Here is a 19,946-nt window from a genome sequence, read left to right as displayed (position 1 = left end):
AGCCTCATAACAGTCAGTCCATATCAGGCGGTTTATAAAGGCTGCTTCTGCAATCAGTGGAATCAGCAGCAGCTGACAAGGGGCTAATAGAGCCAATTAGCATGGATCACAAATACACGCGCACAAGCAGTTGAATCTCATGATTTCAAAATGTCAAAATATCACAAGGCTCAATCAATGCAACCATCAAACATCTGTGTCTTGTGCACACAGGTAGTCGGTGTAAGGACAAGACAGGATATCCTCTCACCTAAGTCCGCTCCTGCCCCCTCCCTCTTTACACAGGGGCAGCGACAGGTACTTTTAAGATAATGTACCATTTGTTATGATGTGACCTAGATGTATCTTTATATCTGTCTATTGTAATGCATCCGGAACGTAATGTAATGTATTTGTTTCTGCGTATTGTAGCGTATTGGGAAGGTAATGTAGCGTATTTGTATCTGGAGTTTATGGCCTATGATAGTCACGTTCTTGCTTCTTCCAGATGTGCCACCCAGTGAGGAGAGGCAGAACTACACCCCCTCCCACGCTTTTTCCTCTTTCACGCCCCCCCCCCCCCCCCTCATGTAGTGATCAGAAATAGGGAGGATTATGAAGTGGTATTGAATTTTGTACATTTAATGTTTTCCTTATATATTATTCAGCTTGACACTGCTAATGCGCGTGTATTTGTGATCCATGCTAATTGGCTCTATTAGCCCCTTGTCAGCTGCTGCTGATTCCACTGATTGCAGAAGCAGCCTTTATAAACCGCCTGATATGGACTGACTGTTATGAGGCTGATGAAGCCCGTGTGGTGAAATGTGTTGCCAAGATTGTAATCAATAAATTACATAAAGGTTACCACATGAAGTGCAGTGGAACCTCTTCTTTCTAATATGGTCTAAAGTGTAATCATTTTGTACGTGGGTCCGCTTACATTAAATGATTGAAGTATAATTCAACAGATCTTCAATGTATCTCCCATCATTACATTATGTTAGAATTGAAGGTGTTTGAGACTGGATTTATGTTTTATTAATCACACAAATGGATGGGAACGCCTTATGAGGAGTACATCAAGGAGACACAAGATACTAATCGACCTGTGTTTTGTTTGATTTTAAGCAGCCGAGAAGAGCAGTAGTTCAGCTTTAGCCAAGGAAGATAGAGTGGAGGAGAAAAAGAACGGAGGGAGTCTTGAGTTTTGGTACTGAAAAGAGAAATGACAAGTTTTGTTTTTTTTTTAAACTTTGGTTTACAAAGAAAAATACTAAGATATTAATTACAAACTTAGACCACTCTCGCGTAATTAGGCCAGGATCTTCACGATGAAGCAGTTAAATCATGCTCTTCAACAAAGTACAGTATGGTTTAGGCAGTTTCCAACGCCCACAAATGTTCTGGGTGATGAATAACAGGAAACTGGAAAACACGAAAGGGAAGTCAAAAAAGCAGTTGCACAGCGGGTTCCGTAAATCCTGATGCAGAATGGTGCAGTTCTGTCTCACAGTAATGCCTGAGTACTCACTGACTTGTTGTATAGCTTCACTCACATGGCGATGTTCGACAAGGGCTCAGGTGCCATCGACCTGAACAGCCGAACAATGAATGACACAAAGTACATTTCAAAAGTAACTCTTTTAGTGAGTGTTGTATAGCAAAAGTTTGCAACATTTTTATAAACAACAATATGAACAATACTGCTATACCTGCACTGTTTTGTTTATATTCCATCTGAATGTTCCTCCAATCAGTCCATGTGTAGTGTTTCTTTGATAATGTAGCACAGCTGGATGACAGTCTGGGATAGGGTGATTAGAGTTACCAATTAACTCTGTTGGGTGTGGAGCAATCCTGCCAACCGGTTGGTTTTACCACTTATTGGAGTTATTCACCAAGACTTCATCCAGGGTGGTGCAGTGGTTAGCACCGTCGCCTCGCTGCAAGAATGTTTCGGGTTTGAGTCCCGGCTCTTTCTGTGTGAGTCTCCATGTTCTCCCTGTTCCTGTGTGGGTTCTCTCTGGTACTCCAGCTTCCTCCCACAGTCCAAAGACATCAAGAGGGGACGAGGCTGATTGATTCTCTAAATTGACTGTAGGTGTGGCTGTGAGTGTGAATGGTTGTCTGTCTCTATGTGTTGGCCCTGTGATGGACTGTCCAGGGTGAACCCCGCCTCTTGCCTGAAAGCTGCTGGGATAGGCTCCACCCACGACCCTTAACAGGATTAGCAGTAGAGGATGGATGGATGGATTTAACCAAGTTTTTCTGGGGTCTTTGAGAGGCTTGCCATCTAATATATCACAGAAGAATCCCCAGTCACTCCATCCAGGGCTGTGGATCCACTGCAACAGACTGGATGTTCCTGTGGAGACAAGGAGTCTCCAAAAGACCTGACCTGTTTAATTCAGTAAATTAACGTACAATCTGTTGTAAAACAACAACACTCAAGGATAATAAAAGTGTCACCTTTCATACTTTGACTTTGTAATACATAAGTTCAGTAACTTCAAATCGAGGAATCAAGTGTCTTTTCATAAATCTTTAGGTAAAATTAGTTTCTGGAATAAGGATCGTGAAATTAACCCTAAATTCACAACTAAAAGTAAATTCCTTCACAGTAAAATTTGTATTCCAAAATTGTATCAACTTATTCCCCTCTTTAACTCGGCATAAAACAGTAAATTCCAAATCATTCCGTTTAATCGCACATTTTGACTCAAATGGCTAACCAAGGTAAACATGTACTTGTTGCTGCCTGCAGTCACACGTACCAATATAAACACAATGCTCATCAGCTATAAGTGTGCAGTTTAATGTATTCAGAGCAAAAACTTAGGTGCCAAATCACTGTGTTTCCAGAGCAACAAGTTCAAGGCAACAGTTTCACCACAGTATATTTCCACATAGCTAACCAGTCCAGCATTTGAGCAGTAGCAACCGCTAACAGGTATCGGAACCACTGTATGTATCACTCTCACCGATACTGATTCCAGTGAGCACCGTCGGGTAGTCCCGGCTCTCTCAAGATGACAACTGTCTGCCTGGCATCCAAGTCCATTTTGCTTGGGGCCCCCAAATTCCTTGAAACAGCTCTAGCTGTCAATTTGGGTTGCACCCATGTAACACTGTCAAATCTGAGTCGGAGGAGCCAGGGTGTTATGGCCGTGTGTGGTTCTTCCACGTGCTACTGAGGCTCCCGTGTGTTAAATGGGTAAATTGTTCAAATGTCGATACGTCTCGTTTCTTCAAACTTCAACCATCCAATCCACCACACACTAAAAAAAGAGTCGTCCATCATGCACAATACCAGCTGTTCATAACATGTCCATTACACAATCTGACACAAAAGGGAAGTCAAATAAGAAGATGAATAAGAATTTTCCAGTACAGTACAAAAGGAACTGCTCTTTATGCATACACATGACAAATCATAGTAACCTGGGTGCTTAAGATCTTCAGGTAGGTCTTTGCTTTCTTTGGTTTATAGGCAGGGAAAAGTACAAAGAAAATCAACTACCTCTAATGAAGCTAAAAAATATGATTTTATATATGTATATGTATATATTATCAGTGTTTGTACTTGGGATTTTTTTATCTTGAAAAAACTGATTTTGCTTGATGCTTGAAGGCCAACTGCCTCTGTGTAAGCCAAAGTGTAAATGGGAGAAAGCTAAATAGTCGCGTGAAAATGTAGTGTTCCTTTTTATCCTGACAACACAAGTGTCGGACCTGCTTCACGATTGTGCTTCTACGCTCAGTCATGGACTGTGAACTAACTAGCAGCAGCATATTCATTTGGTTTTTCTGAATGGAAGAGAACACGGGTGAAGGTAACATCATTTTTGGAGGGAACATCATGCATAGACATATGTCACTGTTTTTGTTATCATAATCATCCTTATGATTTGACACAATATGTTGTTCTTTACCAACAGGATGAGGATTCCAGCTGTTTTTCTCTTGCTGGCTATTGTAGAACAGGCGGGCAGTGTTTCAGGTGAAATGGTCTTTTCATTAGTTTAAGCAGATTCACGTTATTTCTAAATCTGTACGTGCAATTTGATAGTGTAGAATTAATGAAAGAAACTAAAGATAAAAGCAACAGTTCCAAAAGAATACACCAAAGTTCACTTCTGTATGCAATTTTACTCAATAGCAGCACATGACAGATGAATAAAGAATGAATTTTCCATCCTAAACATCATCATCCGTCTATTTATTTATTTTTTTTTTTACATTGTTCAGCTACTAATATTGCTAGCAGTGGACTAGTCAGCCAGTCTTCACTGTTTGAGGATGCCACCCCTGAAAGGGCCATTGATGGATATCGTACCAGCCTGTGGGTACAAGGATCCTGTTCTCACACTGAGTATGATCTGAAACCATGGTGGAGACTGGACCTCCTGAAACGCTACAAAATAACCAGCGTCACCATCACCAACAGAGGGGATTGTTGCCATGAACGGCTCAACAGAGCTGAGATCCGCATAGGGGACTCCCTGGATGACAACGGCAACGCCAATCCCAGGTAGAAGCAGCCGTTCATATTCTGTTTGCTTTTTAGATTCACCCAACCCAAGATTTAACAGGCAGGAACGTCGAGCAGATCCAGGCTTGATGCCATCTGCTTTGACCTGGGCAGAGACTAGAGCAGCTTTGTAGTCCTTTTGAAGCTGTTGGAACATCTGGACGTGGACTGTTTGGCCAGTTTTTCTTATGCTGGCGTTCAAGTTTTCTGTCTTTTGCTTTGAGTGAGTGGAGCTCTTCATTATACCAGAGAGAGGATCTGACAAAGGACACTGGGCGTTCCTTTAATGGGGTCACTTCGCACTGCGAGCATACGCGTGAATACACGTCAAATCGCCTCTCTACATAGACGTTTCATGTCAACTTATCGCGCGAAAACTTTGCGTCACATTTGGTGTCACACATAACAGCATTTTCTTGGCCTATGGGGCGAACTCTTTCTGGTTTAACAAAGCACCACAGTTGCACCAGACCACGCCTCATCAACATATGCAAACAACTGTTGGCACGGCGTGAAGTTCATTTGTTCATCCAGAGGAAGCTGAAAAAGTCTTATGAGCAGGCCTGAAACAAACAATGAAGCTTGCGCTTGACCAAGTGCCGGTTTTGCCATGCTTATACATCACTTGAATAGTGCCCTAAAAGTAATGGTTATGATGAAACTAGATCTTGACAGCTAAATGTGTGTTCATCTTACACTTTGTCTTACCTTTTCTTCAGATGCACTCAAATCTCATCCATCCCGGCTGGGGCAACTGAAACCTTTGAGTGTAACGAAATGGAAGGACGTTACATAAATATTGTGGTTCCTGGAAGACGGGAATACCTGACACTGTGTGAGGTGGAAGTTAGTGGTCAACTCGCAGCTATCATGGGTGAGTTGCAGCTAAAATCCACTCAGATATTCTGACAGTTTGTTCTGAAGCGTTGTTTGTGAAATCAATAATCGATAACTTGCCCAAACTGTCAATTTTTTTTTTTTTAACTAGGTGATAATATTGCTAGAGGTGGACTAGTCAGCCAGTCTTCACTGTATGAGGATGCAAACCCTGAAAGGGCCATTGATGGATCTCGTACTAGCCTGTGGCAACAAAAATCTTGTACACACACTCATAATGATCTGAAACCATGGTGGAGACTGGACCTCCTGCAACCCTACAAAATAACCAGCGTCACCATCACCAACAGAGGGGATTGTTGCCATGAACGGCTCAACGGAGCTGAGATCCGCATAGGGGACTCCCTGGATGACAACGGCAATGCCAATCCCAGGTAGAAGCAGCCGTTCATATTCTGTTTGCTTTGTAGAAGCACCAGTTGTTTAACTTACAGTCGGTTGAATTGGAAAAAAGAAATATTGCTGCTAGTGTACTTGAGGAAGTTGAAGATGCATTGTGAAATCAAGAAAGTACTTCGTCCTGACTTTCACAACTGTCTCCAGGAGCTGTGTCAGGAAAACCGCCTGCCCTCCATTTACGATTTTTTTCGTACTTAATTCAAACAAACATAAACAATGTTTTCTCCGTCTTTTCTCGTTTGTCAGTTAAACAACAAGCTGACAACTTTTAATATGCTTCTTCTCTCAGTAGATTTTGGTTTGGGATCAAACAGTGACACTCTGGAGTCGATGTGCAAATTCATGCAACAACACCTGTAGTTGGATGGAAACCTGACTCTCAGAGGAAAAAGAGTAGAACAATGAGCGCGAGAGTCATGTGGCCTATTCCGATCTTAGCTGCCGACGTGCACACACTTGAACCACACAGTGAAGTTCTACCAGAGATTCTGCAGTGTTTTGTAACTTATCCTTTCCAAATGCGGTCACTCTGAGAATTAGATTCACTAATGCAAATGTCATCCATGACTGAGATTTAGAGCTTAAATTTTAAAGGTTACCATGACAATAGCTCTTGACAGCTAAATGTGTGTTCATCTTACACTTTTTCTTATCTTTTCTTCAGATGCACTCAAATCTCATCCATCCCGGCCGGGGCAACTGAAACCTTTGAGTGTGACGAAATGGAAGGTCGTTTCATAAATGTTGTGGTTCCTGGAAGACGGGAATACCTGACACTGTGTGAGGTGGAAGTTCGTGGTCAACTCGCAGCTATCATGGGTGAGTTGCTGCTAAAATCCACTCAGATATTCTGACAGTTTGTGTTGAAGTTTGGTCTGTGAAATAAATAATTGATAACTTTTGTTACTTAGAGAGCAATGTTGCTGGAGGTGGAAGAGTCAGACAGTCATCATTGTATGAGGGTGGCGTCCCTGAAAAGGCCATTGATGGAAATAATGCTAGCAGTTGGGTACAAGGATCCTGTTCTCACACCAATCATGATCTGAAACCATGGTGGAGACTGGACCTCCTGAAACGCTACAAAATAACCAACGTCACCATCACCAACAGAGGGGATTGTTGCCATGAACGGCTCAACGGAGCTGAGATCCGCATAGGGGACTCCCTGGATGACAACGGCAACGCCAATCCCAGGTAGAAGCAGCCGTTCGTATTCTGTTTGCTTTGTAGATTCACCGGTTGTGTAACTTAGTCGGATGTATTGAAAAAAAGAAATATGGCTCGCCCTTACTTTCGGTCAATTTAGAGTATCAATCAGCCTCGTCCCCTCTTGATGTTTTTGGACTGAGAGAGGAAGCTGGAGTACCAGAGAGAACCCACACAGGAACAGGGAGAACATGCAGACTCACCCAGAAAGATCCCATGCCCAAACCAGGGCTTGAACCCAGAACCTTCTTGTTGTGGGGCAACAGTGCTGACCACCGCACCACCGTGCCGCCCCATATCATTAAATTAACCATGACAATAGATCTTGACAGCTAAATGTGTGTTAATCATACACTTTTTCTCATTTTTTCTTCAGATGCACTCAAATCTCATCCATCCCGGCTGGGGCAACTGAAACCTTTGAGTGTAACGAAATGGAAGGACGTTTCATAAATATTGTGGTTCCTGGAAGACGGGAATACCTGACACTGTGTGAGGTGGAAGTTAGTGGTCAACTCGCAGCTATCATGGGTGAGTTGCTGCTAAAATCCACTCAGATATTCTGACAGTTTGTTCTGAAGCGTTGTCTGTGAAATAAAACATTGATAACTTGCCCAAACAATAAAAACTTTTTTTGTTACTTAGAGAGCAATGTTGCTGGAGGTGGAAGAGTCAGACAGTCATCATCCTATGAGGGTGGCGTCCCTGAAAAGGCCATTGATGGAAATCATGCTAGCAGTTGGGTACAAGGATTCTGTTCTCACACTGAGTATGATCTGAAACCATGGTGGAGACTGGACCTCCTGAAACGCTACAAAATAACCAGCGTCACCATCACCAACAGAGGGGATTGTTGCCATGAACGGCTCAACGGAGCTGAGATCCGCATAGGAGACTCCCTGGATGACAACGGCAACGCCAATCCCAGGTAGAAGCAGCCGTTCGTATTCTGTTTGCTTTGTAGAAGCACCAGTTGTTTAAGTGACAGTCAAATGCTTAAACTTTCATAGCTTTCTCCAGGATCTTACCACAGTACATCTTGGACTTTTGTCTAAGTTAATTCAAAAAAATATAAATGATCCAGCATTGTTTGTAGTAACTTATCATTTCTTTCCAGGTGTTTCTAAAAACCTTTTGAAATGCTTCTGTCCTCGCTAGAATTTGGTGTGGAGTTAAACAATAACACTCTAGAGTTGACGTACAAATGAACTGCATGTAAAACTGACTCATACCTCAGTGACAAAAGAATAGAATAATGTGTTCGGGTATGCTCAGAGCGCCATGTTTCCTGCTCGCTGCACTGGTGTATGGCAAAGCAACGTGCGCGGTGACGTCATTCACGCCCACTGGAATCGATAAGGGAATCTTTTGCAAAAATGGCAAATGCTTCCAAGGAACTGAAACACTGGGAATCTCATCAGAAACTGGTTTTTGATTCCCATCCCTACTCATTAGCCTCTTACAAAGCCTCGGTGACGGGAGGGGCCAACAACAATTTACTTCGTGAATCACAAAGTCGGCATCTGCTAAAGTCATATGATCACAGCCTCATCCTGCGCTGCAATTGGCCGTGAACCCAAAATGACAATGACTACCTCTCTTTAAGCTACCATTCAGTAACTGTGTTACCTTTAGCTCATAGTCACTGGTGCCCCTCACGTAACGGCACTCTCAGCGAATGCCAGGGCAATGAGTGTGAGGCAAAGCATCCAATCACAGGTTGCCTGGAAGACAACGAGCGTGTCTTTCCACGATCAAATCAATCAAAAGAAAAGCCTAACATCGGATTGCATACAACCAAGTTGGAGTGAGACTCCGTTTGTTACGATTTTTCCAAATGCAGATGCAAGATGAAGGTAGAAAAAAAAAATAAATGAAAAAAAATAATGCTTTCACACCAAATTTGGGCGTGTCTTCTCCGCAACATGTGATGTTCATGCATCAAATCATTCCTTCAGATGCACTGTGATCTCATCCATCCCAGCCGGGGCAACCAAAACCTTTGCGTGTCACGGAATGGAAGGTCATTACGTAAATATTGTGGTTCCTGGAAGATGGGAATACCTGACACTGTGTGAGGTGGAGGTTAGTGGTCAACTGGCACCTAATCTTGGTGAGTAAGTGTGCATTTGATGACAGTCGTAAGAGAAGTGACCTTAAAAATCCACTCAAATCCTCTTGACAGCTGGTTGTCATGTGTCACCTGTCAAATCAGTACATCAATAACTTGTCTAACTTTATTCTTTGTGCAGAGCGCAATATCGCAATCAGTGGAAAAGTCAGTCAGTCCTCACTGTACGAAGATGCGCACCCTGACAGGGCCATTGATGGAAGTCGTGGTAGCTTCTGGAGCCAGAAATCCTGTTCTCACACCAATAATGATCTGAAACCATGGTGGAGACTGGACCTCCAGAAACGCTACAAAATAACCAGCGTCACCATCACCAACAGAGGGGATTGTTGCCACGAACGGCTCAACGGAGCTGAGATCCGCATAGGAGACTCCCTGGATGACAACGGCAACGCCAATCCCAGGTAGAAGCAGGTGTCTCCATATCCACTCCACTCCACTTACATGTATGAATAGTTTTTTTTTGGTTAAAAATATCCTACCCATGTATCACTTCTCTTTCCTTTTTCAGATGCGCTGTGATTTCATCCATCCCAGCAGGGACCTCGGAAAACTTTGCATGTCACGGGATGATTGGCTGTCATGTAAATATTGTGATTCCTGGAAGACGGGAATACCTGACTCTGTGTGAGGTGGAAGTGAACGGAGAAGAGTCGGACGATTCAACTGAACATGGTTGCAGATGAGTTGGGAACATTCTGAATACGATGTTCCCGTGCAGAGTTAATTTCAAGCTTGAATGTTTAATGAACTTAAACTGTGATTTCCGCTGACATCTCCAGAGCATTTTTGTTTTTGTTCGTGCAACCCAGTTTCCAAGACATTTAACATGAATGGAATCTCATGCATCCTCATTGATGCGAATGGCTGATCTCCAAAACCTGTGTTTTAGTTGAGTTGATTTTATGTGAGGAAAACTACCATTGTCTGACTTTGACCTTTTGCATCCTCTTTTGATAAAGTTCTTAAACACTAGTTAAAGAACAATCTGAGCCTGCAGTTGATGATTTGATTTTGTGGCTGTTTTGCAGTGTCTGGATGAGCTGTTTTTACTGAATATTCAATTGATTCGTCACTATCATGCAAAAATAACACCAAAAACAAAATAAATCCTTGTTTAAAAATGATGATTTCATTTATTTTTCTTGCCTCACGACTGCACAGGTCCCCGCTCGACATCGGCCTCTCTTGTCATTTAGCTTTAACTACTCGCTCATCTTTGAGTTTTTCGCTGATGAAAAATATCAGTATGTCAATGATGTGCTGTTGTAAATCACTTCTGAAAAAAGCTAGACGATGTAGTTTCAGTTGATGGTTGCCTGCCTATAGATCATTTTTTAAGATGTGAGGAAGAATTGAAAATAACGTGTTTAGCCTTCAAACAATGTCTCCAAGAGTTCCAATTGTTTGTTGATTCAGAGAACGCTTCAGCTGGTGACCGTTGTAGAACCAAGAGTGAGGTGGAGCCTACATTTGCTACTGACAGCTTTTTGTCAAAGGTTCAGTCTTTGATTATGAATGTTTTTTTGAGAGACAATGTTGCAGGGAGTGAATATGGTAATGAAGAACAAGTTCCTCTCATGCTTTTAAATGGAGTTTTCCAGGATACAAACAAACACTCCTCTGATCCGTTGTCAGATGTGTTATCATTGCACCACAGCTCTACGGATTGAGGGTTCTGATCATAGTCAGACATATTCTCTACGATTCTACTGAGCCTGAAGTTAGGATCAATAAAGGTGTGTCTGAGAGAGGTTCAATAGACAAACTGTCCAGTTTCACAACACTAACACAATACTTGTCAGAATTAAATCTGCAAGCAGCGTTGTTAGGGCCTGAGCCTCCGCGCGCCCGCAACCAGGTGCCAAACGCCGGCCCGAATCCAATGGTGTAATTGGCAAATCCCTGGGCCTTGTAATTTAGGATATAGAAGCCTCAGTGTGATGCGGAGTGTGAGTGCAGAGCTGAGAGCTGGCCCTTTAAGAGCCCCTCCCTTCTCTGCTCTCTCTCCGCCATCTGTATCAGAGTGGAGAGCAGAGGAGGATTTTGTCAATTTTAGTGTGAAAATCAGTCTTAACTCACCATATGTTGGTCAAAAGTGGAATGTAAGACTATTTTCGAAGAGTTTTTTTTTGTCAGGAATTCAATGGTGTGTTTTTTGAAGGTGTGGGTGTTGTAGTTTAGAAGCTAGAAGTGTTTGTTTGAGAGTATGAGGGCCCATGAGTGCAGAGATGCTCCCCTTTTGGTTTCCATGACAACAGACAACAAATCTCTGCCATCTGTGTTAAGAGTGGACAGCAAAGGAGGATTTTGACATTTTTAATGTGTAAAAAGCAAAGAACTCTGCATACGTTGCTCCTAAGTGGAATGTAATTCCATATTTTTGTAGGGATTTTTGTCAGGAATCCAGTGGTCTGTTTTGTAAAGCTGTGGGATGTGTAGTGTAGGTGTGAGAAGCGTTTGTTTAAGAGTATGTACCATGAGCATTCACGGCCTCCCCATTGGTTTCCATTGTAACGGCAAAAATGTGTCCCGACTTTGACAGCTTATAGAATGGACATAATTACTTTTAATCAGCCGAGTTGTGTGAGTAATGTATTAAAGTTTGGAAGCGATAGGATGAATGCCCTAGGAGGAGTTCGATGTTGTGACATTGGAACAAATGTTATTGCAATGAATGACATGCTCAACGAGCTAACAATGAAAAATAGACTTTTGTATTCTTTGCTAGTATTTTTCAGGAATATTTTAGCTACCAAAACCCCATTTATACTGTATAATGAACTGGCTTTCTCAGACCAACACGGCTTCGCAACCAGGCTCACAACACAGGGGAAATTCACATCACAAAAAGAACGATGGTACATCGAGGAATTAGCGAATGGAATGCTTTATCAAGTTATATCACACGAGAACAGCAAGAGCACATTCAAATTGTTACTAAAATAGTATCTTATGTCAAGTAATGCGATATAATTGCCTATGGTCGTAGTGTTAGGTTTTGCCTATATGCTATGGCTGTGTATGAATGCTGGGTAGGATTTGGCTGATATTGGTGTTAAATAAACAAAGCTACATATTTGTTGAGATATATGACACTATAATACCCTATTGGGTGGTATTAAGAGTATAAATATATGTAGGAGTACTATTAAATAGTAGTTACTATTTGACAAGTTTGATAGTATGAATACAAACTCCAAGCTACTATTGAAAATTCAGTAGTAGCTTGTATGTTTGTTAGTGGAAGTTAACCTTGGGAGCTTGTCTTGTTTATATTTGCTTGTTTTTGTCAAAGTTTTATTGTTGTTGGATGTTTGGTTCATTGTATTTTCTTTTCATTTTTAATTGTTGTGGTGTCAAGTGACGTGATGTTTTATGTTACATGTAATATTATGCAGTGTTTCCCCTAGCTTTTTCGCTTTGGTGGGGGTACATTACTTTGAAAAAGTAATTAGTTATAGTTACTTCTCCCAAAAAGTAACTGAGTTACTCCACTATGAGAGTAACTAGTAACCAGGTAAAGTAGCTATTGTGTTACTCTTTTTTTCTTAAGTTTAAAAATGTCAAAGAATTTGGATTTTTTTTTTTTTTCAGAAAAATCCTGCTGTGGCTGCTTGGACGACGTGGCTCCGTGTCCTTCTTTGTTAGCGGAGCTCACGTTAGCAGCACCTGGCTGCTATCACCGTTAGCAGTCTCAACGCTGTTTCTGACCACGAGTTTAGTAGACGCGTGGGCCGTGGAGAGGTGCTTCAGTAAAGTGGAGTTGCTCACATTGGACGTTGACAGTCTCTTTGCTCTCGCTCTGGGACGACAAAACGTACACTCAACAGCTACATTTTTACCCTTAACCTCCATGAAGTTAAAGTAGTGCCTATATTTCCATCTTGAAAACGCCGTCTCTGATAGTTTGTGTGTGTGTGCTGCTACATGCTGGGTTTGTGTGTAAACACCCACCCACTTGATGTCTCTGGTTAGCTGAACATGAAATCTTACTCTATCTTAGCCAATCATCATTACTTAGGCGGTTATCTAACCCCTCCCCTCCTCTCTCAAAGGAGAAAAAAACACATGCATTTGCGGCTCTGTGTCAGCGTGAGCCAAATTGGATGACAGCTTCAGTGAATAGCGTCAGTAACGCACAGGTGTTGGTAAAGGGAAACGACGTTGTAATGATAGAGAAAGTAATTAGTTAGATTACCCGTTACTGACAAAAGTAACGCCATTAGTAACGGCGTTTATTTTAACTCTGTTATTCCCATCACTGAACAAAATATACAATGACCCTTTTTTTAAATAATGACCAGTTCATTGTTTTTTCCTGTGTGTCTCGGTGCGAGGGCTGGAACAGGTGTTTTTAAGGGTTATCGTTATTAAAGCGAGCACCCGCCTGAGAGTGAGCGGCACCTGCATCACCACACATTATCCTTCTAAAAATAGCTGATATTTTCATTAGGGGAGCTGGACGTTCGGGGACACTTCGGTGCTCCATGACCACAAATGTTAGGGATATGGAGCCAGAGCCTGTGGTTGACATCAGCAACCTGTGGAAATTGGCGGCGTCCCTTCCAGAGCGGCAAGCGCGCTCGCGACCACAACACCTAGGTGTGACATCAGTGGGCATCGCCTCTGAACCACGAATGTTTAGGGGCTCAACACGTCAGTGCGCACGTGTGTGTGTTGTGAGAGCGGAGAGCCCCGCTTGTCACAAAGGAGCGAAGAAATGTATTTTTCATGAAAGTAGTTAAACGACAGCGATACATTGGTCTTCAATTGCGAAAATCAGATGTTGTAAGCTGTTTAGATAAGAATAACAATTACATGTATATTAATCTACTACTTCAGTTTCCGGAAAGGATCTGCTGGAAGGGCAGGGTGGTCCGTTTTGGTAGGGGAAAGGGAAAGTAGGCAGGCTTGAAATATTCAAGTGATTTTCAACAAAGGTTCACTCTTCGGTTATAAATGCTTTTTGATAGACAGCGTACAAGGAGGGGATATGGTTGAGAAGAACAGTTCCTCTCAAGCTAAAAACTAGGGTAGATGCTTAATCCATTGAGCCACAAGTCCACCTGATTCAATATTTTTAACAGTTGTTTTAACAGTTCTCATGAGACATGAGAGGCGAAAGCTGATTGGTACCTGAATAACTGGATGCAACTCCAAGCTGTAACTCTGTCCTTGTGTATTTTAGTCGAAGGAACTTGTACACTCCTTCCTAAAAATGTTCTGAGGTGAAACACATAATCTCTTGTTCACGCCCGACATCAAATAAACCAGTAGAACGTTAGCGCTCCGTCCTCCCAAACTTGGAACTGTAAATTTGAGATCTGCTTCCTTTTTATATTTTAGAAGACAGCTGGGCTTTGGGTTTAGCGCGGTCCTGAGAATCCTGATCGTAGAACACAGCCTGCTTCTCCGCCACAAAGAAGTCCGGTCGCTGAGATCAATGTCAGAGGTCATTTCGGTCAATTTGTCGGTCTTCTCTCCAGCAGCAGAGTTCTGTGTCAGTGATGATGTTCACTCATCTCAGATTCTCGTTCATCTTCACTGAATCGCCCATCGGTATTAAAGGGTGTCGTGACAATTAAAAAAGCAAACGCCAAAGAAGTTGGTTTTCAGTTCAGAGATGGTTAAAAGCGCACGTTTTACTTAACGCACACCAGACAGTCAGTGCGTAAACGCTTTCCATGAATCTTGTTAACAAAAAGTCTGACAAGATTCCGTGGTATCGACGCTTTGGTTTCTGGAAGAAAGATGCCAACAAGGGTCCGAAAGAGGACAATAAAAGGTAAAGAAACAATCTGTCCTTCATTTAACAACATAATCTTGGTAACATGAATGGAGGGAAGAATAACAGTTTTCTTCATCTCCAGGGTCTCAGAACATAACGAGTGCCCTGAACAGAAGACAGCCAGCAAGAAGAAATCAAAGATACTGAAGTGGCTTCGTTGGCTTTTTGGTCACCGTGTGGTGAACAAGGAGAATCCTACAAACGGCCGTAAGGAGTAAGTAAAGATCCGAGCAGTAATAATAATAAAAATGATAGTAAAAATTGCAAGCAACATTGTTACGGTCCCAGGCCTCCTCGCGTCCACCGCGGTGAATGAGAAGTTGTCCTGAATCCAACCATGTAGGTATGAAAGTGGTGGGACTTTGAGTTCAGGAGAAAGAGGCTTCGGTCTGACCGAAGTGTGAGTGCAGAGCTGGGAGCTGCCTTTCAGAGCCCCCTGCCCTGCTGCACTCTGCCACCTGTGCCACAGTGGAGAGAAGAGGAAGAATTGTGGAGAGTTTTTAGTGTGAAAAAGTGTCATAATTCCCCAGATTTAGATCAAAAGTTTAATGTAATATATTTTTGTAGAGATTTTTGTCAGGAATGTAGTCATGTCATTTGTGAAGGGGTGCGAGTTTTACTGTAGACGTGAGAAGCATCTGTTGGAGGTGCTGTGGAGCTCATGTTGGAAACACGTTGCAAAAACAATAGGGTCTTTGCCCCTTAATTTCTTGGGGCTCAGGCCGTTATTATGCGAATAATTTATCCAAACTGCTCCAGTGTGAACGGATAAATTTAGCATTCAAAATTTGGCCTGATGATAAACAAATCAGCAAAAAAACGACATTTCTAAATGAAAGAGACATTTTTCAAGCAAATGTCAAGAACTGCTGAGACCAGTTCACCTCTTCAAAAGATCTCATCTGAATTGAGCATAGAATGAACAGTTTTTCTTCATCAACAGAGTCTCGGCGAAAAAAAGTAAGAAGAAGTGTCTGCTTTCCAGAGAGTCCAAGGTATGTATGTTTGACACAAACGTGGAAAAAAATGTTAATCAGAGTGTCTTTTCTGAACTTAAACAAACATATTGATTTGTTGTGTCCAACAGTTGTGTCGTATTGAACCACTGGCCTCAAAGAACAGTGAGGAAAAGACTACGAAGAGGTCCCAGAAGATCCCCAAGGAGCTCTTCGTTTTCCCACAGGCAACTCCAGGAGAATGTCCTCAAGAGGGCAAAAAAGAGTAAGTCATGACGAAAATCCTTAATCCAAACTGCTCCAGTGTGAACGGATAAATGAAGCGTTCAAAATTTGGCCTGATGATAAACAAATCAGCAAAAAAACGACATTTCTAAATGAAAGAGACATTTTTCAAGCAAATGTCAAGAACTGCTGAGACCAGTTCACCTCTTCAAAAGATCTCATCTGAACTGAGCATAGAATGAACAGTTTTTCTTCATCAACAGTGTTTCAGAGAGACAAAGTAAGAAGAAGAAGTGTCAGCTTTCCAGAGAGTCCAAGGTATGTATGTTTGACACAAACGTGGAAAAAAATGTTAATCAGAGTGTCTTTTCTGGACTTAAAAAAACATATTGATTTGTTGTGTCCAACAGTTGTGTCATATTGAAACACTGGCCTCAAAGAACAGTGAGGAAAAGACTACGAAGAGGTCCCAGAAGATCCCCAAGGAGCTCTTGGATTTCCCACAGGCAACTCCAGGAGAATGTCCTCAAGAGGGCAAAAAAGAGTAAGTCATGACGAAAATCCTTAATCCAAACGGCTCCAGTATGAACGGATAAATGAAGCGTTCACAATTTGCCACGTGATAAACAAATTGGCAAAAACCTTTCAACTTATGCTCATAATATTGATGTGCCTCAATACCTTGTGCGAGCAGCCCATTCATTATTTTCTTTATAACACTACAGAGGTTTACCAAGAGTCCGGAGGAGGAAGAAAGCCAACCCTCTGCGTAAAGTCTTGACGCATCAACAGATAAACCTGTTTGGGTGAGTACATCATCTTTGACACACAAGCAACAAAGCTGACAAAAAACATTTGGAATGGAAGAACTGATGTTTGGCTTGTTTGTGTGACAGGTTTCAAAACCTTGGTCAGACCTGCTACATGAACTCCACACTGCAGAGCCTCCTGATGCTAACGGACTTTGTCGAGGACATCAGCAGTCAAGCGGACATCTGGATAGAATGTCCTGAAGCTAAGCTGCTAACGTACGAGCACCACTCACACACCTGCACCTCCCTCACCCTTCTGTTACACGATCAGTTAGAAGTACAGCTGAACTTGCGTGGTAGTTGTGGTTAAGAATGATTTAAACCTTCACAAAACTAGAGGCTGAACTGACTGCCTTTACCGATTTATTTTATTCCGTCTATTCTGTCGATCTAAATTAGAACGTCTGACTTTTTTTTGTTCTCCCGACAGATCATTTATGGCCATCAAGGAGATCCATGGCTCCAGCAAGGTCGACCCCTTTCTCCTCCAGATGTTTAAGGACGTTGTTGCTGCCTGGGCTCCCCAGTTTGCTTGGAATGATCAGAATGTGAGTCTGTGGGTTTTTTTTCTCCACCTACTAATATATTCTTGTGGAGCAACACATTTTAACTCATTTTGTGTGTTTGCAGGATGCTCACGAGTTCCTCATCATTGTGTTGACCCAGATGAGTAATCTGGCTACAGCACTGCAGAAGAGAGCAGCCAGCCTGGGAAAAGTCTATCGCTGTCCTGTGGAGAGCAACTTTGAATTTCAAATAAGTCACACAAGGAAGTGCTTGAGGTAAATATGAGCCAGAGAAGAACCTGTTCAATTTTGGCTCTGATAATTTGTAGTTTTTGCGTGGTGACGTTCTCTTTTGCGGCAGTACCAACTCGGTTTGGCTCCGTTTATAAGCCGTATTAAGGGGCTTTGATTTAAACTGAGACCATGTGTTCATTTCCAGTTGCGGGCATGGAACCACCCATGGGGAGAGAATAAACAACCTGTCCCTGTCCCTGACACCTGGACGCAAACAGCAGTCTGTGGATGACTTGCTCAACGGTTACCTGATGGTAAGAAGCACTTTCACACTAAACGTGGTTCTTTAACTCAGTATAGAACCGACAACATGTTTGTCCTGTGCTTTTTTTTTTAGGAATCCAACATTGAGTACCGCTGCGAGTGTGGTGGGACGAAATCCAGCATGAGCGTGAGATTTGTGACATTGCCAAGGTGAGTGACACCACACCCATCAAAATGACCTCCCTCTGGATCGCTGCCCATCTGGGGATTCTACGTTGTTCATCTCTGTTCTTTTCTCAACAGAGTGCTGGTCCTGCATTTGATGCGGTTCACTTATCAGCTGCAGAAGCTCAGGGACAAAGTCGTCATCCTCAGGGACCTGGTCGTGCCCTCCAGCCAGGTAAAGAAAAAAACAACATGCCCTGACGGCAGACATCAGGCTAGGGGACACGTTTGTAGCCTTCAGCCAATCAGATTCAACATGTCTATCATCACGTCTTGAGATTTATCTTCGCAACTATGTTCTTTTTCCAGGGTGGTTCCGGCTTTAATCTTGCTTGTGTCATCAGTCACTTCGGTCACACAGCAGATTGTGGTAAGATGATCTGTTCTGTTTCTAATCACCCTGATCATGTACAATGGTCAGTGGAACTGCTTCTTTTCTGTCCATGAAAGCAAGAAATCTCAGTAACATCACCACACTGCATCCTCTTCATTTAGGACACTACATCAGCGCCGGAGTGGAGCCAGGCTGTGAATCAGGGGACACGTCTGAGAGGTGGTTGACCTACAATGACGATAATGTGACCCGCACCAACGTGGAGTCTGTGGTCAAGCAGTCCCAGGAAGCCGGCTACATTCTCTTTTACCACCGAAAAGTGAGATCAGATCACTTAAATCAGGCTTTTGGAGGGATTTAGAAATCTATCATTATTCTTCTAAACTTGCGTATGTTATTTCTAGAATCTGGGCTAGAGCCCTCCACAACGCTCTGTCACAGAAACGTGAAGTTTGGAGATGGACGACTGGATGAAGAGCGCACGGCTGTGGGTGGTAACCTAATTGGCCGTTCAGAGCTCCCTCGCTGGAGACACGGTGACGTGACTGAGTCACAGAAGAACACTTCTCCATCTGCCGGATGAAAGCAGTAAGTACCTCCACTCATTACTAATGTGTGTCCATCTCTCAGCTGAAATAAACATATTTTGATGAGTGAATTGATTTCCTCCTCCTAGGAGCCACGCAGCCGGCCTGGAAGTTCTCACGTGGCAAGTTCCCCCAGGATCCCCCAGCGATTTCCACAGGATCTTCCTGCATGGGAAAATCCAACAATTATGTGTCTACCTTAATAAGTGATGTGTAATCTAAATAAATGTCCTACCTAATAAACCTACCAAGTATTACTCTTAATAAGTGATGCGTAATCTAAATAAACGTCCTACCTAATAAACCTACCAAGTATTATTTGTGTCATTTGTTCACACAACTGACAAGTGGTTTCAAGTGGGCCCTCGCTCCCCCCTCACCGTCCTCCCCGTTGCAACCCAGAGGATGGCTTAGGACGGAGAGGACGGTGAGGGCTGCAACACCAGGCAAAGTTTGGATTTTGACCAAGGGAGTGGGCTAACGCCTGTGATGAACTGGCCACCTGTACAGGGTGTACCCATCCTCTCATCCCCGCAACCCTTTACAGGACAAACTGTCGAAATGGCATAACAGTCACCTCAGCTTCCACACCGTGGTGGTATAGGACACACTGACAGACCTATGCCTTGAGGCCGAGTTTCTGACGTGAAACAGACTGAAACCACAAATTAGTCCCAGCATGCTAACGTTGAGCTATTGCCAATTAGCATGCTCACATTAACGTGAACGTTGGTGACCAAACGTCCTCTTTATCCAGGATTTGTCCTCTTTTCACGTATGAATTTGTGTCCTTGGTTATAGATAGTACTTTGTCAGATATACATTTTCTATCCGTACAGAGAAGGCATACAAGACAGTTGGGCTTT

At 42.7% G+C, this 19,946-nt stretch overlaps 2 protein-coding genes across 6 annotated transcripts; both read left to right on the top strand.

The window, feature by feature from the left end:
• Nucleotides 1-3,351: 3,351 nt before the first annotated feature.
• LOC147238697 (uncharacterized) lies at nucleotides 3,352-10,266 on the top strand. Of its 3 annotated transcripts, none has more exons than XM_086196948.1 (12): nucleotides 3,352-3,444; nucleotides 3,921-3,982; nucleotides 4,231-4,513; nucleotides 5,233-5,387; nucleotides 5,502-5,784; nucleotides 6,474-6,628; nucleotides 6,721-7,003; nucleotides 7,392-7,546; nucleotides 7,661-7,943; nucleotides 8,974-9,128; nucleotides 9,268-9,550; nucleotides 9,658-10,266. In XM_086196948.1, exons 2-12 carry the CDS (start codon nucleotides 3,922-3,924, stop codon nucleotides 9,830-9,832), a joined length of 2,271 nt encoding a protein of 756 aa, XP_086053074.1. In that variant the 5' UTR covers nucleotides 3,352-3,444; nucleotide 3,921; the 3' UTR covers nucleotides 9,833-10,266. The 3 variants fall into 3 exon arrangements, with proteins under 3 accessions (XP_086053074.1, XP_086053077.1, XP_086053075.1); XM_086196949.1 differs by lacking the exon at nucleotides 3,352-3,444 and adding an exon at nucleotides 3,763-3,815; XM_086196951.1 differs by lacking the exons at nucleotides 7,392-7,546; nucleotides 7,661-7,943.
• A 1,150-nt stretch (nucleotides 10,267-11,416) lies between these two features.
• On the top strand, nucleotides 11,417-19,327 carry LOC147238696 (ubiquitin carboxyl-terminal hydrolase 50-like). 3 transcript variants are annotated; one of them, XM_086196651.1, is made up of 17 exons: nucleotides 11,420-14,934; nucleotides 15,020-15,151; nucleotides 15,881-15,932; nucleotides 16,025-16,158; nucleotides 16,382-16,436; nucleotides 16,529-16,662; nucleotides 16,844-16,924; nucleotides 17,015-17,146; nucleotides 17,361-17,478; nucleotides 17,561-17,712; nucleotides 17,876-17,984; nucleotides 18,068-18,144; nucleotides 18,238-18,334; nucleotides 18,469-18,529; nucleotides 18,655-18,812; nucleotides 18,898-19,081; nucleotides 19,170-19,326. In XM_086196651.1, exons 1-16 carry the CDS (start codon nucleotides 14,834-14,836, stop codon nucleotides 18,907-18,909), a joined length of 1,605 nt encoding a protein of 534 aa, XP_086052777.1. In that variant the 5' UTR covers nucleotides 11,420-14,833; the 3' UTR covers nucleotides 18,910-19,081; nucleotides 19,170-19,326. The 3 variants fall into 3 exon arrangements, with proteins under 3 accessions (XP_086052775.1, XP_086052776.1, XP_086052777.1); XM_086196649.1 differs by having other exon boundaries at nucleotides 11,417-14,934; nucleotides 18,655-19,081; nucleotides 19,170-19,327; XM_086196650.1 differs by having other exon boundaries at nucleotides 11,417-14,934; nucleotides 18,655-19,248.
• Nucleotides 19,328-19,946: the final 619 nt, after the last annotated feature.

Source organism: Aulostomus chinensis, chromosome 24 (assembly GCF_037954235.1).
Source record: "Aulostomus chinensis isolate RoL2024-O1b breed Wild chromosome 24, RoL_Achi_v1.0, whole genome shotgun sequence".
NCBI lineage: Eukaryota > Metazoa > Chordata > Actinopteri > Syngnathiformes > Aulostomidae > Aulostomus > Aulostomus chinensis.
This window is presented reverse-complemented; position numbering and strand designations above follow the sequence as displayed.